General features: G+C 35.4%; 1 protein-coding gene across 1 annotated transcript; it reads left to right on the plus strand.

Moving 5' to 3' along the window:
• The first annotated feature begins 9,645 nt into the window (after window positions 1-9,645).
• LOC110029960 (probable tRNA N6-adenosine threonylcarbamoyltransferase) lies at window positions 9,646-13,741 on the plus strand. The gene is made up of 4 exons (XM_020732469.1): window positions 9,646-10,294; window positions 11,728-11,883; window positions 12,484-12,843; window positions 13,575-13,741. The coding sequence occupies exons 1-3, from the start codon at window positions 9,740-9,742 to the stop codon at window positions 12,820-12,822; spliced, it is 1,050 nt and encodes a 349-aa protein (XP_020588128.1). The 5' UTR covers window positions 9,646-9,739; the 3' UTR covers window positions 12,823-12,843; window positions 13,575-13,741.
• Window positions 13,742-16,574: the final 2,833 nt, after the last annotated feature.

A 16,574-nucleotide genomic window follows, 5' to 3' on the forward strand; every position in this document is an offset into this window, starting at 1 on the left:
GACCCCATTTCTAGAAGGTTTGATGTATTTGGACGATTTTTGAAGAATTTTTGGAGGCACCTCTTGGAGAACCGACCTTAGGCTCTATTTGGGGTTGAAATTGACCGAAATCCATCAGGAAATTGACTCCTTTTCGCTCCACAACGTTCCACCATGCTCCATTTTTGCCATTCTTCATAATTCATCTTCATTCCACCACCATATTGGACTCCATTAATGATTTTTTCTTTCATAGTTTAGAGTTTGTGTGGTGAGATTTAGTGTGAAACTTTCTGTAAGAGTGTTGGAGAAGGAGAAAAGTGAGAAATCTTCTTCCTACATTTCTAAGGAAAGACTACATAGATTTACTTTGAGAAAAAGTTTTAGATAAGTTTTGTTTGTTTATTAGTGTTGTATGAACTTTCTTTTATAAATGAAATTTGTGTTTTGTTGTGTCTTTCTCATGAAGTCTGAGTAGTTCCCTCTATCTTTCTCTCTACTTTGAGATATGTTGAAATAAAGAGATAAAAAAATGTGCCATTATTAAAAATATTCTTTGTTGGGTGTAGAATTGGAAAATCTTTAGGGTGACAGACTAAAATCCCCAATTTGGTATTAGTGTTTAAAAACTAAAGTAAGAGTTAGCCTTTAGGTGAAGGGAAGTGGGAGCTGATATCCTCCTAGCCTAACCACATATTTAGGGACTAAATCTATGATTAGCCAATGTTTTTCTATGCACCGATAGGGTGACAGACTAAAATCCCCAATTTGGTATTAGTGTTTAAAAACTAAAGTAAGAGTTAGCCTTTAGGTGAAGGGAAGTGGGAGCTCTAGAGCGGGAGCTCTAGAGCGGGAGCTGATATCCTCCTAGCCTAACCACATATTTAGGGACTAAATCTATGATTAGCCAATGATTTTCTATGCACCGAATCAGGGTAGAGAATTATAATTGCTCATATTTGGCACAATACATATTATAAACATTTATCTAATCTCATTTCACCAAAACCTCATTGTAGTGGGAAGGATGATTTTTTACATAAAAAATCTTCATTACATAAACATAGTTAGTAGATTAGTAATTACTTTTTAAACTTTGCATTTTTGTTTTGCTAATAGTTAAGTATTTTAGTTTTGATAACATCTCAACATTTGAAATTAGTAATAGTGATTTCGTTTGACTTTCTATAAATTTCCTAGTAAAACTTATCAGTGCTAGTTTACACATCTAATTTACACATTCCCTGTGAAATCGATATTTGGGGTTTAAATAGAAAGTCATTTATTACTTGATAATAATACGTATACTTGCGTATAATCCCATAATTAACTGCATATAATTATATAAAATTTACATAACTTACTTTTCATATAAGGATCAAGTTTTTGGTGTTGTAGTTGTGTCAACTTCATAAATCCTTCTATATAAAAATCAAGATCATAATCCCAAGAATTTTTTATGTTCAAAACCTTGACAAAGGAAAAACACACACAACGTAGCCCAATCAAAGTAGTGTGCCATGTGATAGTAGGTATACAGGTCTACACTTGTCTTAAATTAGGAAAAAGGAAATATAAAATGAAAATCATAAATGTATAACAATAATTTATTGATAATAGTCATAATCATGTTATAGTTTTGGTGATTAAAGCAATAACAAATCGCAAAGACTGTAGTTCATTGCTACAAAGGCAACAATCAACCATAAATATTGTAGATGGTGACTATAATAGCATCAACATATTGTAGAGGTTGTTGTTTAAAGACATAGTAGTAGTTGAACACATGTGTTGTATTTGATAGCTTCAGGAGTGTCAGTTGGCCACAATGAGATTACTAGAGGGTTGTAATGATAGCATTTGGTCACGTAGGCCGTAGTGGATAGCTATAATAAAAGTGCATTGTTGGAAACCGAAGTAGCAATTAGTCATGTAGGATACAGGTGACCGGTATGGCATAGTGGGAAGCTACAATTGCATCGGTTAGCTACCAAGGCTTTAGTTTGAAGCTGCATTAGCAATGATCCACATACATTATAGTTGCATGTAGGTCGTAATGGGAGCAGCAATAACATCAGTTTGTCGTGGAGGATCCAGTTGGTTCTATAGCGGTAGGTGGTTGCAACAAAGACATCACTTGAAATAAGAAAAGAGCCTCAGAAGTTTGGAGAAAGTTGTCGCTTTCTAAATATGACGGTTATAAGCAGTTAATGTAGGAAGCTATAGTTGGATCTCTTATATGACATTATTCATTATCTTATATTGGGAAGATGTCATTACACTATATTTGAGATGATCATAACACCGTATTCGAGATGCATTATTACATGGTATTTGAGGTGCATTGTTGCACGTTATTTTTGGTGTGTCATTACACCTTATACGGGGAGCTTCGTTGCACCACGAGGTTTACCGATAGAGGCAAGTAGGGGGTGTCTAGCGGTGGTAGTCCATGACAACCGGAGAGCGGTGATCAATTGTGGTTGACGATTAAGAATAACAAAAGTTATGGTCAGATATTCAAATCCAGGACAACTCTCGGATTTCATTCCCTCTCCTCGTTTTCCATGTCTCGGTCTCTGACGCCAGCCCTCCACATCCCAACCCCCTGTCCTGCCCGCATGAAGGAAGCGAGACTCTATATTGATAGCTTATGTGAGTGGTATCCTCCGTAAATATTGCATGAATTCAAACCATTTCTTGAGAAGATCCAAAGTGATTCATCTAATCAAATAATTTTTTTATGAACATTTAAGTGTTTTAATGACATTGAAATTGAGTGATCTTTAGCTAGTTAACTATGTCTAATTGAGACACTCGATTTGACTATAAGCTCATCAAATTTGGAGTCAATTTGACCTTCAAATTAATCACCTAAAAGCCTTAAAAATATTTTTAACTGTTTGATTTGACATTGATTTGACTTAGATTTGATCAATTTTCATATTAATGGGTTTGTCTCATCAAGTCGATCAATTTGAATGCAAATTTATCGAAATCAAAGCTTTGAATGATTTTAAATTTGAATCACAACATTGCCAACACCAAAAAATTATTTGAGATTTGTGTTGAATGCCTCAAGGTTCACGTGGAATGGTAAATTTGTTGACTACGCATAAATATCAAATAAAAACTATAACTATTTTAACTTTTAAAAAATGAAATACACATTTTCATGCATAAATAAGGTGGCATGTACGTAAAAATGCAAGTTTAAATGTTTGATATGTATATACATTTTATATTTCCTTATATAACATCTACCGTTTTAAGACACATAAAAAACACTTGCAATAACTTATCTTGGTTTAAGATGACGTATATTTTAATCCACATATTTTGAGAAGATTCAAACATCATTGTGTTATATAAATAAATATAAAAATTTTATCATTACATATTAGATATGTAGTTATATAAAAATATTCAAATATGTATATTGTTGAGTCCAAAACTATTCGGGGAATATACCTAAGGAATAGAGCGCTAGAGATCGAGAGAGAGAGAGAGAGAGCAATAACACAGTATTGAGTAATAAAATTGTGTAACCTTTATTCATGAAATACACCACCTATTTATTCTATTTGTCGGAAAATAACTAAATACAATTGCAAATTGTACCACTACAGTACATATGTAGGACATATGTATTTTAGACCATACATTAATTTGACGAGTGGGTTCGTAAGATGTGGCTGACCATCCTTTTGGTCGGACAAATATGAGTTTGTGGGTCCCTCATCCCGGTTGGTCACAAAGCTAGTGGCCATTAGGCCAAATGGATATTCGGTCATGAGGCTGCGAGTCGAAGAGCCATTGGGCCTGACAACTACTCGCTGAAATCCCGAATCTCTGCCCTTGGAGCTTAGGGCCTCGTCACTCTTTCCTAAGCTATTGAAGATGGTAGGTGATGGCTTCGTCCTATTGGATTTGATCAGTTGGATTCTTCAAAGGTGATTTTCCCTTCATTGACTTGAGGCACACCACTCCTACGAAGTAAAGATTTGGTCGGTTGAGTAGGTGTTCTCGGTTCTATATTTGGTAAGGCCTGTGGGTCCGCTTTAACTCTCTTTTAGTTCGTGGGATATCTTCGCGATCCATGTTGGCACATTTTTTACGTGCACTTATGATGAATAAGAGTTGTGGAAGTTACAATGTGGGGTGATTAAGTGTGATGTAATCTCCTTTGGCAAAGGACATTGACGAATTGATTGTGTGAAGAAGAGGAGTTCATTCACATGAAGAGAAGTAAACGTGTGTATATCCGTTTGGCCTAATGGCCATGCAGTTTGGTGACCACCCGGAATGAGGGGACACACGACCTCATAGTTGTCCAACCAAAAGGTTGGCAGGCCACTATTTACAACCCCACAGAATGAACTGTTGTATGGGCTAAAAAACCTCCGTCATACCAACATAACATTATGTAATTGTATATTTACCTTTTCCTATAAATAGGGGTCTATTTCATGAATAAATATTACAGAATTTTACTGCTTATCACTTTGTTATTGCTTTCTCTGTCTCTTTCGATCTCTAGTGCTCTATTCCTTCAGCGTGTTCCCGTATAGTTTTGGATTCAACATCCCAAGAGGTGTGGTGAGTGTGAAGTCACGCCGTCTACAAAAAGAGGAGCACAAAGATCCCAGAGAGAAGGGAGTGGTCAAAAAGTAGTAGAAAACATAGACCCCTCAGGAGATAACATTGAGGAACATATGCAGAGAAAAATGTAAAAGAAGAGGACCCATATCATGGAACAAGCAATGGGCCAGATCGTTGAGGTCCTGAGCGTCATCGTAGCCCTAGTTGTAGACTAAGCCCTGCAAGAGCAGAACCAGCCTCAATAGGGGGCACCAGCGCACAAATCAGAAGGTGAACCCCAGTCCTAAGGGAGTCAGCGACTCCCAGTACTAAGAAAATGTGGGATCCATATAGGTGGAAAGGCAGTGCACAAGATAGACGAAGGCACCGTGATAAATAGATAACACTTTCTCCCTCCAAATATGTGGAGTGGTGCCCCCATAAAAATTCAAACGACCAGCTTTGGAAGTCTAAATAAGGAGGTAAGACCCCATTGACCACATCTTTGCATTCAATTCGGTCGTATGCTTACTCAACAAATTAAAAGCATTCATGCATCATCTGTTCTTCATCAGCTTGAGTTCTTCATCATTGAAGTGGTTCCACGGGCTTCCGACCGGGAGCATAAGCAACTTTGTTGATTTCAAGAGGTTGTTCTTGGCAAAATTTGCAGCGTCTGAAGACCCAACAAGAGTGTTCAGTCTTCGCAGAAGATCAAGCAAGGGGAGCACGAGTCTCCTCGCATTCATCGCACATTTCCAAAGTGAAATTTTGGAGGTAAGAGATCTCAAAGTTGATGTGGTCATAGCCTCCTCGGAGCAAGCCTTGAGGTTTGAGAGATTTTACTATGACCTCAGTATTAATGAACCCGAGGACTTGGCAAAGCTATTGCAGAGGGCCAATAAGCACATGTTAATGGAGGAAAGCACCCCCAAGCGGGGATCTAAAGGCTGCCCTTCCCAGAAGAGAGCTCCCACCTGTGGCAAATCAAAGAGAAGAGAGTAGCACAACCCATCCGTCTGATGCCATTTCGAAGAAAGCCAGTCCTCCCAAAACAGTGGAGGGACCAAGTGGTACCACTAGCACATTGAACAAACATGAATTTGAGACCCTCGACCGACCTAGTAATTTGAAAGGATGGTATAATATTACGAGCAACCAAATAGAGATTACAAGGGCTTGCGAGCTGCTTCTCTGAGGGTATCAAATGGAGGAAATCATGGATGCCATCCAATACAAAAAATACTTATGGAGCCAACATTGATGAGAGCCAGAGGTTTCCTCTGAGACATAAGAAAGAATTGCAAATACCATCAGGATCATGATCACGACACAGAGGAATGCAGACACTTCCATAACCTTATGAAGGAGTAAATCAAGGTAGGAAAGCTAAGGAGTTCATGGCCACGAGGCACTCAAGCCAAAGATAAAGAAAAGTGTCAGTTCTAGAGGCCTCCACTACAGAGTTGTATTTTCTCATACATCGGTGTCCGGGCACACAACAGTGGGTATCCAACCACTCTCAGCTTGTCAATGCAAGTTAAACATAATTAATTTTCTATTCTTTTAGGGCTATTAATGTGCCAATTAATGTTTCAATTTTGTCATGCGGAGGAGTACGAGCAGCTCTGGGATAAAAAAGGGAGATGATTCGCTAGACCGTGTCTTCCACCAGCAGTATGGGTACCTAGTCTACCACTGCTCAGTGTGATTTTGAATTGTAGACTCAAGAGTCGGGAAATAAGAAGGGGAGAGTGTATAAAATGGGTGTAAAGGGGATATCATTTGAGACTGGGTGCTCATTCAGCTGTGGGTGCCCTAGGCTCGTTATAGGCTCAAATTGACGAGCTTGCCAGACTGGTTATAATGATGAATGAAGAGCTTCGACTGGTGTGTGAAGGCCAACAGATGGTTGTAGATAATATAGCACACATGACAGAGAGTTTCGATCGCCTGGGCAAGCGACAGGAGGATGAGGGGGAAGATTATAAATTTTTATGTGTTTGTTAGTGTTCCCCTGCATAGGGGCTGATTTTGTATTTTTTTCATTTATGTTTAACTAAACTTTCAATTTTTGTAGTTGTGAACTATGAACTTTGAACATTTTATCTGTTTATTTTTTATTTAATTTTCAATCAATATTTAGATATTGTGGTAGTGATTTATTTTATCAGTTTAATAATAAATAAATGTCATATTATGTTGCTTGTGTTTGTTCGATGCATGTATGTAGAAATGGATATGTTATGTTTTTTCCTTTTTTTTTTTTGCTTCTAGCAGTTTTTCGTCAGATTAGAGTCAAAATATTACGATGCTAATATCTATAATTATTCGCTTGATATTAGTAAACATTAATTTGTGTCGGATTGGATCGACGCTAATGCATCATTAATATAGTGTCAACCATTTTTCGACGAAATATGTTGCGACAGAATATGGAGACGCTAATTCTGACGTAATTAAAATAAAGCAAATGTCGACGCAAAATTAATTAGCGACACTCAATTTAACGTCACCATTAATTCAACGCTAATCCCGTTTAGCGTCGAAAATTTCTGACGCTAAACAGGCGTTTTCTTGTAGTGTCACGGATAAATGTTACACAATTTTATTGTTCAATATTGGGTTTCTGCTCTCTCTCTCTCCCCCTCTCTCTCTCTATAGAGCTCTATTTCTTAGGCGTGCTTCCTGATGGATTAAACATAAACATTAGTGGAAGCGGAACTAATATTCAAAAAAATGGTGGTGAAAAAAAAAATGGGTTTCAATTTTTAAATTTAAATTTTCTCTCTTATAATTTTTTTCTAAAATTTTATTAAAATGGCAATTAAATTTCAAATACTATTAATATTAAATAATTGCCAAGCATTTAAATTTATGGGATAAATTTTTTTAATGTAGTGTATAATATTAAATATTTTATTAAAAGTCTAGGAATAAAGAATGACTTTCTGACTTTCTCAACCACATTCAAATTCAATCACTATATTTAGGTAAACATCTTAATATTTTATGCTTTAAATCAAAATTATATTGAGTGTAGTGTATTTAAATGGAGGGGTTTTAAACTTCCTGGTGTTTAATTGGAGAGCAAAACGAATCCCAAAATAAATTTTTGTGAGAATTTGAAACTTTTTTCCTGTAGTGTATTTAAATGGAGGGGTTTTAAACTTCCTAGAGTTTAATTGGAGAGCAAAACGAATCCCAAAATAAAATTTTGTGAGAATTTGAAACTTTTTTCATCATTTCCAGCGTGCTATCAATTTCCTTGGAAGTATCATGTGACCATTGCATCGATGACCTTCTCAGCCTCATACCATCGTTCTAACGTTGTTCTATCATAACCTGACAGCATCCTAGCCAATGGTAAACCCATGACGACCAAACTTAATCTTCGCTTAAAGCGATTTTGTCATTCAATGAAGTTCTTTTGAAAGACACGTTTTGCGGAATGGAGAATGTCCCTTTGTGGTTAAAAAGGACAATAAATTATCGTTCTTGCAAACACCTTTGGAAGGTGCCGACAGGTGCTGCTTCATCGAACAAGAACTTTTGCAATGGAGGTTCAACTTCTCAAATGAAGCCTTATAAACTCCAATCTTGTTGGCAACCTTCAAAATTGGTAGGCCTTGCACTCACGACCACACCTAAGACTTGTAACATAGAACATTGATTATTTACCAATATTGTATTGTTGATCAATGGTCCCTGAATTTACAACAAACCGCCACTTCAAGCTGTTATGCCATGAACCTATAATCATAACTTGCCAATATCACGCTAAAAAAGTCAAAATAATCCCATAAATTACAACCAAGTGCAAAAGAATGTTTAAAATATGTTAAATTTAATTCATATTATATTTAAAACACATGTAAAATTTAATGGTCATTTACATGCTTACTACCCAATTCTAATGTATTTACATATGTAACACATTAATATGAATATCATGAATTGAAGAAATACTAGCAACATTAACAACAATGGGTTCTCCTATAACATTGATAGAATTAGCGCTAGTTCCAACAAAAAACTCATTCAAATCTACTGAAAAAGAGGAAGCATGGATGTAAGGAGGAAAAAGGCCGACCCGGGACCTTACTTCTACTTCTTCAGACACTCAAGCCATACATTTTGCTACTTTTACTTCTTTCTTTGGAATTAGGAAAAACAGGAGCAAGTTTGAATTTGGCGTTATTGGGACAATTCAACTGTGAATGAGAAAAGGTGGAACAAATTTTACAATAACCTAGTTTCCATTCATAAATGATAGGAATATTCAAAGCTTGGCTATATGTAAGCTTAGAGCTCGTTGCAGTAAGATAATCAACCGCTAATGGTAACCTAACCTTGCTTGCAATTTTGGAAATTCCCATTTTAGACTAACAAAAAAAATAGAAGATTAAAGAATTTCCCATACAGGAACTACATCAAACTCTTCCTTAATAGATTGAAAATCCGAAAATCATTTTTTTTAAAGAGAAAGGGTCTACTATTTATGTACCAATGCCCTCCCTGTAAAACAAGTTTGAAATCTTCTACACAATTGAAGCTCACGAAGAAAAAACCCTTTGAAAGAGATGAAAAATCTAAAGTACCTTTGAATTTTTATATTTTCTCGACGGATTGAAACAGATCATCTTAAAAAGAACACTTTTCCAACGCATATCAAACCATATCAAGCTTCTAATGCTTCATATGAGAAGGAAACTTTGTATTTTACATAAGGAATCTAGGGGAGAGCAATGCTTGACGAACTCAGAATATTCAAAAAAATTGGTATTTGGCGTAATTTTTGTATCAGGACTCTCAATGTAATATTTTTTTCCAGAAAGAGGGCTAATACTAATACAACAACCCTTCCCTTCTAATTTAAACTTCATCTTACAAAGCAATTTTCAGGATTTAAATTCAAAATAAGTAAATTCTAAGTTAAATTCTCATTGTAGCCAAACAGAAATTAGATTTGCATAGAATTGGTAGCAATTAACGATGCGATAGTTGGTCGGCCCTGATGGTCCCACCTGTATTAATCGTGGCCGTTATCCTTCCGATTTTTTAGCTCAAGTATCCTCATCCATCCGATCACCACCACATTTTCATGTTATCCAAACCCTAATTTCCCGCCATCACTTTCTAACGCCACAGAAACTCGGCGACTGATAGTGCGAAAGATATGAAGAGACTCACTGCAATCGGCTTCGAAGGATCCGCGAACAAGATCGGAGTCGGCATCGTAACCCTAGATGGATCCATACTCGCCAATCCTCGCCACACCTACATCACACCTCCCGGGCATGGATTCCTCCCTCGCGAAACCGCTCACCACCACCTCGAGCACGTCATCCCGCTTGTCCGCTCCGCCCTCGATGAGGCTGGCCTATCTCCGGCGGATATAGATTGTCTCTGCTACACTCGTGGCCCCGGCATGGGTGCGCCGCTCCAGGTCTGTGCCGTCGCTGTTCGAGTACTTTCGCAGTTATGGGGTAAGCCGATCGTTGCCGTGAATCATTGCGTCGCGCATATCGAGATGGGCCGTGTGGTTACTGGCGCCGATGACCCGGTGGTGCTTTACGTTAGTGGTGGGAACACCCAGGTTATAGCTTATAGTGAAGGGAGATACAGGATCTTCGGAGAAACTATTGATATTGCTGTGGGGAATTGCCTCGATAGGTTTGCTAGGGTTCTGACACTTTCTAATGATCCGAGTCCTGGATACAACATTGAGCAGGTAACTCGTTGGTTTCCCTGTTTGATTTCATCTGGAAATGTTGACAGGATGATAGCCTTTGTGGCAATATTTGGTTATGTCTTTGATAAGCATGATTAAAAGCTTAGCCCTATCAGTAATTGACTGCTGCGGTAGCTTATATAGAAGAAACAATAAAAAAAATGGCTTGATATAATGCAGTTTATTGATGTCATTCTTTTAGGATAGCAATATAATTTCAAGCAAAACTAAATGAAAACGAAAAATAAACACATCAAATATCACAATCATATGACATAAAAGTTAATCTAATCTAGTGATATTCAATTACCTCCCCTGTTATATAGAAATCAAATATTTCACTACTGTTCTGTAATAGATTTAAGTTGAATTTAACTTCAATCTTGCTAGACAGAAAAAAAAAGACAATTTTTATATGCTGGATTTAGTAAATCAAGCTTTTTCTCAATATCTTTTTAGTTTTGCCATAAAAACCCAAATTTACTAAATTTTGTGTTGACGGGATTTAATAAATCCTATTTTACAGAATTTATTAAATCCCTTACCAAACAGCTCTAGGATTTAAAAGATGAGCAAATCAAAGATTTGTTTCTTGCAGAATAAGTATATGATACAATATTTCCATGACAATGACTGAGAGAGAATGGAGCCACTAGTGTGAAAACGGGACGAACATGGAGAAGAAGGCATTGCTACTGCTATTAGTATCGTGCTCAATTTTAGATGAGAGAGATTGTTTCTCTCCTCCCTTATTTATTGCAAAAGCTTCTTCTTCTTATTGCTGAAAGTTTAAGCTTCTTTTTCATTTCATTATTTATTCTTCTATTTTCTTATGGTTATGTGATGCCTTGACACAATGGGACTATATATTGATAGAATGCTAAAATGTGGTAGGTAGCAAGCTTTAATTTATTAGGTAGATTGTGGTAGGTATCACTATGAAGATAGTCCGTGTTGCTATTGAATTTATAGGAATTAGCTATAAGGTGTTACAAGCTACTTGAGTAAGTTTAAGAAATTTATCTTTCATATGAATCATATCTCAATAATCTCTCAATAATCATATAATTGGGTAGGCTAGCCGTACGGTTTTTGACAACTGATAGTCTCTCTTCTTATAATTTGAGCCAAACTTTCTTGGTTGATATAGCGTGCAAACATTTTTTTTAGCCTTTATTTAATGCATTATTTTCCCAGCAAACTTTCCCCATGGTTTTTATTTGTTTTCACTGACATGAACATATCATATGAGGGAAATTTGAACCAAAACTTTGTTTTTTTATGATGATTTTCAATATTTGAATGTTTTTCTTTCAGTTAACCAATATTTACTTCCTAGTACTTGCACATCATTTTATATGCCTCCGCATTGAGAATGGATTTTTCTTGATTCAGCTTATTTTCACTAAGCTACGTTCTTGTTTTTTACCCAGCTTGCAAAGAAAGGACAACAGTTCCTTGATCTCCCATACGTTGTTAAAGGAATGGACGTTTCATTTAGTGGTATCTTAAGTTATATTGAAGCTACTGCAATTGAGAAGCTGAAAAATAATGAATGCACTCCAGCAGACCTCTGTTATTCTTTGCAGGTATTAGTAGTCTCCATTTCATAGTTGGTCAAAATTTTTGAAGTGAGAAAAAGTTGACCTTGTTCTTTATACGTTGACTAAAATAACAGTTTTGTCTAGAAAATAAAATTGTTGTACTAGAACTCAAAGCCATGTGATTATAACGCAAGTACTTTTTTTGAAAACGTGCATCTTACCGTGCATTTGTCTTGTGTGGTATAAAACCCGATTGTACGACTCTCTGTTGTATAATCAGTCTATTTTGCACATGCAAGCTCTCTAGTTTCATACTATTTGTTTGTCTAAAGGGGCAATTACATACATACATACCAACCAATTGCTATGTCTTTACAAATCTAACACCTAAACTTTAATTTTTACATCTACACCACCCAATTCTTTCTTATCACATAAAACTATTACCATTTTAACTTTTCAAAAATGAAATAATCCTTTTCATGCATGTGTAAGGTGGTATATATGTAAAAATTGAAGTTTAGGTTTTGGATATGTAATTACGTAAGAATTGAGTGGTATATCTGTAAATCTTCCTTGTCTAAATAGCAAACTGTAGTTTTAGGGACGCTTAAATTCCATACTGTTCTTACTCAAATATTGCAGGAAACGGTATTTGCAATGCTTGTTGAGATTACTGAACGCGCCATGGCTCATTGTGACACGAAGGATGTCCTCATTGTCGGAGGTGTTGGATGCAATGAAAGGTTACAGGAGATGATGAAGATAATGTGCGCTGAAAGGGGCGGCAGGCTCTTTGCAACCGATGATAGATACTGCATTGACAATGGAGCAATGATTGCTTATACCGGTCTTCTTGCTTTTGCTCATGGTGCGACCACTTCATTGGAGGAATCTACGTTTACCCAAAGGTTTCGAACTGATGAAGTTCATGCAATATGGAGAGAGAAAGCTATCAGCGATGAAAACAATAGTGGCAAATGATCCAAAAAACTGAAGATATAGGTAAAAATCCTGTTTTTTTTTTTTCATTTTGAAGTGAAGGTAAATTGTTTATTTTGTCCCCAGTTCTTGTTTGCTTGCAATTAGTAAGGGGCATTGGGCATTGACATACATACGACACAATTCTTATGTATTTACATATCTAACACCTAAACTTTCATATTTGCTTTATAACACTTAATACTTTGACATCACATGAAAATACCATCATTATTAACTTTTTAAAAGCGAAACATTTCTTTTAAAGTATAGGTTTATGACATCAAAATACTATAAGTATAAATATTAAACTTTAGGTGTTAGATATGAGAATTCTTGAGAATTTTGTGGTATATATGTAAATTTCCCAGGTGATAATCTGTTCGAATACATATAATGCTTTGTGGCATTTTACCTAGCATGTGAGTGCTGACATCTAGTTATTTTACTACCCTTGAAAATGTTGGCTTTCTTCAATACTAATGCGGAAAGACTAGGTTTTTTGTGCTGCCTCTTATTTCAATGCCTATTTTTTATTACAGATGGAAATAAAAATTATTGTATTGTCCAACGCATTATTAAATTCCAAAGTTGATATTTTACTGATAAAATTAACAACTTTAGCACTTGATATGTAATATGCTTTTATGCATTTGGTCCACTTTCCCATTTTTGTAGAAGAGCTAATATCAACTATTATGATTACGTTTATACAATATAAGGTAAAGTGACCTTTTTTTATTATAATCATGCAGGCTTAAACTAGATTGCAATTGATTGAATGTAGCAGATCAATGTGCTTCAAGATACCTGTAAGTTATGTTGTTCTATGTAATACTAACTTAAGTTGCTGTGATGTGCATACTTAAGATGTAATGTACATTTTTCCGTAGGCTATAACGTTTATTTATCTTTAACCCGTTTTTTGTTGCTATTTGAATTCATTTGCTGGTTTTTGAAGATTTCTGTGTGATGGCCCATTTTGGCTGACCATCCTGCCATGTTTTTTAGAAGCTCTATAAGGAGGTAGTAATTCTTTTTGAGGTATGTGGAGATGGAGGGTTCAAATTTCTTGAAATTATTATTATTAATATAAGTTGGTTCGTAGGGATTCTAAGAAGTGTTATAAAAATTAGTTGAAATGTAAAAATTTAGAGAATTGAAAAAAATATAAGGTAGCCTATAGGGAGTCTAAGAGAATAATTTGTGATTTGAAAAATTCTAGTGATCTTTAGATTAGATATTAAAGATAATGAAAAATATATGTATGAGATAGCCAATCAAAGAGAAAAGAAAATTAAAGATTTAACTCAAATAAAATGTATTAAAGATGAAAATCAAAAAGTACTTTTCTTAGAGGAAAATATTTAACATAGTTGAGTGAGCTATTTTGATAAACATTTCAATGAAGTTTTTGAAAATACAATCGATTTTAGTGATCTTAATGTCGTTAATAATAATAAAATGTTTTTTTTACCTTCGCATTAGTATAAAAGAAGTTGAGAAGGCTTTAAAGAAAACCAATGGTGGAAAATTAGTAGGATCTGATGATATACCAATTGAAGTGTGGAAATATTTAAGAGTTTTGAGAGTTTCTTGGTTTACTAAACTCTTTGATATTTCTTTAAAAACTAAAATGATGCCAAAGGAGTGGAGGAAGGGTATTTTGATCTTTATTTTTAAGAATAAAGGGGATGCACTTGAGTGTGCAAATGTTGATGTGTCATGCTTTAAAATTATGGGAGAGGTTAATTGAACACAAGTAATGGCATGTTACAAAGATTTCTCATAATTTGTTTGGATTTATGTTTTGGATTTATGCTGGTTTGGATTTATGCTGGGTAGGTCTACTGTGGAAGCTATACATTTATTGAGAGGTTTGATGGAGATGTACAGAGAGAATAAGAAGGATCTATATATGATTTTTATTGATTTAGAATAAAGCTTACGATAAGGTTCCAAGAGAATTCCTTTGGAGAGTTTTAGAGAAGAAATGTGTTGATATGCTTTATATTTAAGTCATTCAAGATATGTATATTAAAGTTGTTACTTGTGAACAGAGGGTGGACTAACCAAGTATTTTTCTATTTCAATTGGATTACATCAGGGATCAGCTTTAAGCTCATATCGATTTGCTTTAGTTATGGATTCTCTTACCAGATATTTACAGGAGGATGTACTTTGGTGTATGCTTTTTGCCGATGATTTTCTTTTTTGTGGATAAGACTAGAGAAAAAGTTCAAAAAAAACTTAAATTATGGAGGTCTACATTAGAGTCTAATGGCCTTCGTTTGAGTAGAACTAAAATTGAATACTTAGAATATAATTTTATTAGTAGTATCCCTAGTGGCAGAGTTGTAACTATGGGTGATCAAATCATTAAAATACGTGAACATTTTAGATGTCTTGAGTGTATTGTTCAAAGTGATGGTGATATTGATGTGGATGTTATTATAGAATTCAAGTTGGTTGGTTGAAGTGGAGGAATGCGTGAGGCCTATCGGGTGATAGAAAAGTACTATTTAGACTGAAAGAAAAATTTTATAAGATGATGGTGAGAACAACAATGTTATATGGTGTAGAATATTGGTCTTTAAAAGAGAAACATAAAACAAAATTAAGTGTTGCTGAGATGAGAATGCTTAGGTGGGATGAGTGACTTGACACTTAGAGACAAACTTCGAATTGAATATACCCGTGATAGGGCTAGTGTAGCTGTAGTGGCAGACAAGATTAGAGAGGGATGAGTGACTTGACACTTAGAGACAAACTTCGAACTGAATATACCCGTGATAGGGCTAGTGTAGCTCTAGTGGCAGACAAGATTAGAGAGAATCGTCTTAGATGGTTTGGTCACATTAAACATCGACTATCTATTGATTTGGTTAGGAGAGTAGATGTTTTAGATTCGACTTTTTTTAAGAAAGGTGGAGGTAGACTTAACAAAGACTTGGGCATATTTTGTATAAAAATGATCTTTTTTATTAAAATTAAATGAAAATATGACACTTAGGACTCAATAGAGAAAAAATATTCATGTAACAGACCATAAAGCAGTTGCAATTTAATAGTAAGCTGCCATGCAACACCTGCCACATGAAGCTGTTGCGCATAAATTGCTAAGGATAAACTAGTCGTCTATTTGTTTTTTGCAGTTTGAAAGCAGCTGTGCTGCAACTATTTCTGGACAATGATCATTCTGCCAATATATAGTATTGTTGTTTGCAACAAAACTGTTCATACCAGTACATTCTATACTTTAAAAACAAATTTCCAGTGCAAAACATTACAAAATAAACATAGACACTTCACTTAACAGTGAGTAACATGACTACAAAAATTAAGCATAAATATTTGCCAATTTGAACATCTCAAATGTCTAATCCATTGCATGTGAGATCCCTAAAAATCTCTAAATCCAACTCTAGCCGAGCAACAATGAAGCATAAGTATTAGCCAAATAAAAAATCACAAAATTCTCTAGCACAAAGAACCAAATCAACAACAAGAGGAACCGACACACAAAACCAAAAGCTACATAGTTAGGGTAAAGAAACCACTACACAAAGATTACCGAACACGAAGAAGAACCACTGCATGGATGAACTATTGAAAAGAGGAAACCACAAAAATATCAGATACATGTACATATCTCTATGCGGGGATTACCCAACACGAAGGGGAATCACCACATAGAGATACCACAGTACAGAGGAACCACCGCACAGAGCACCGCACGAAGAAGCAACACCTCA

Source organism: Phalaenopsis equestris, unplaced genomic scaffold (genome assembly GCF_001263595.1).
Source record: "Phalaenopsis equestris unplaced genomic scaffold, ASM126359v1 Scaffold000617, whole genome shotgun sequence".
Taxonomy (NCBI): domain Eukaryota; kingdom Viridiplantae; phylum Streptophyta; class Magnoliopsida; order Asparagales; family Orchidaceae; genus Phalaenopsis; species Phalaenopsis equestris.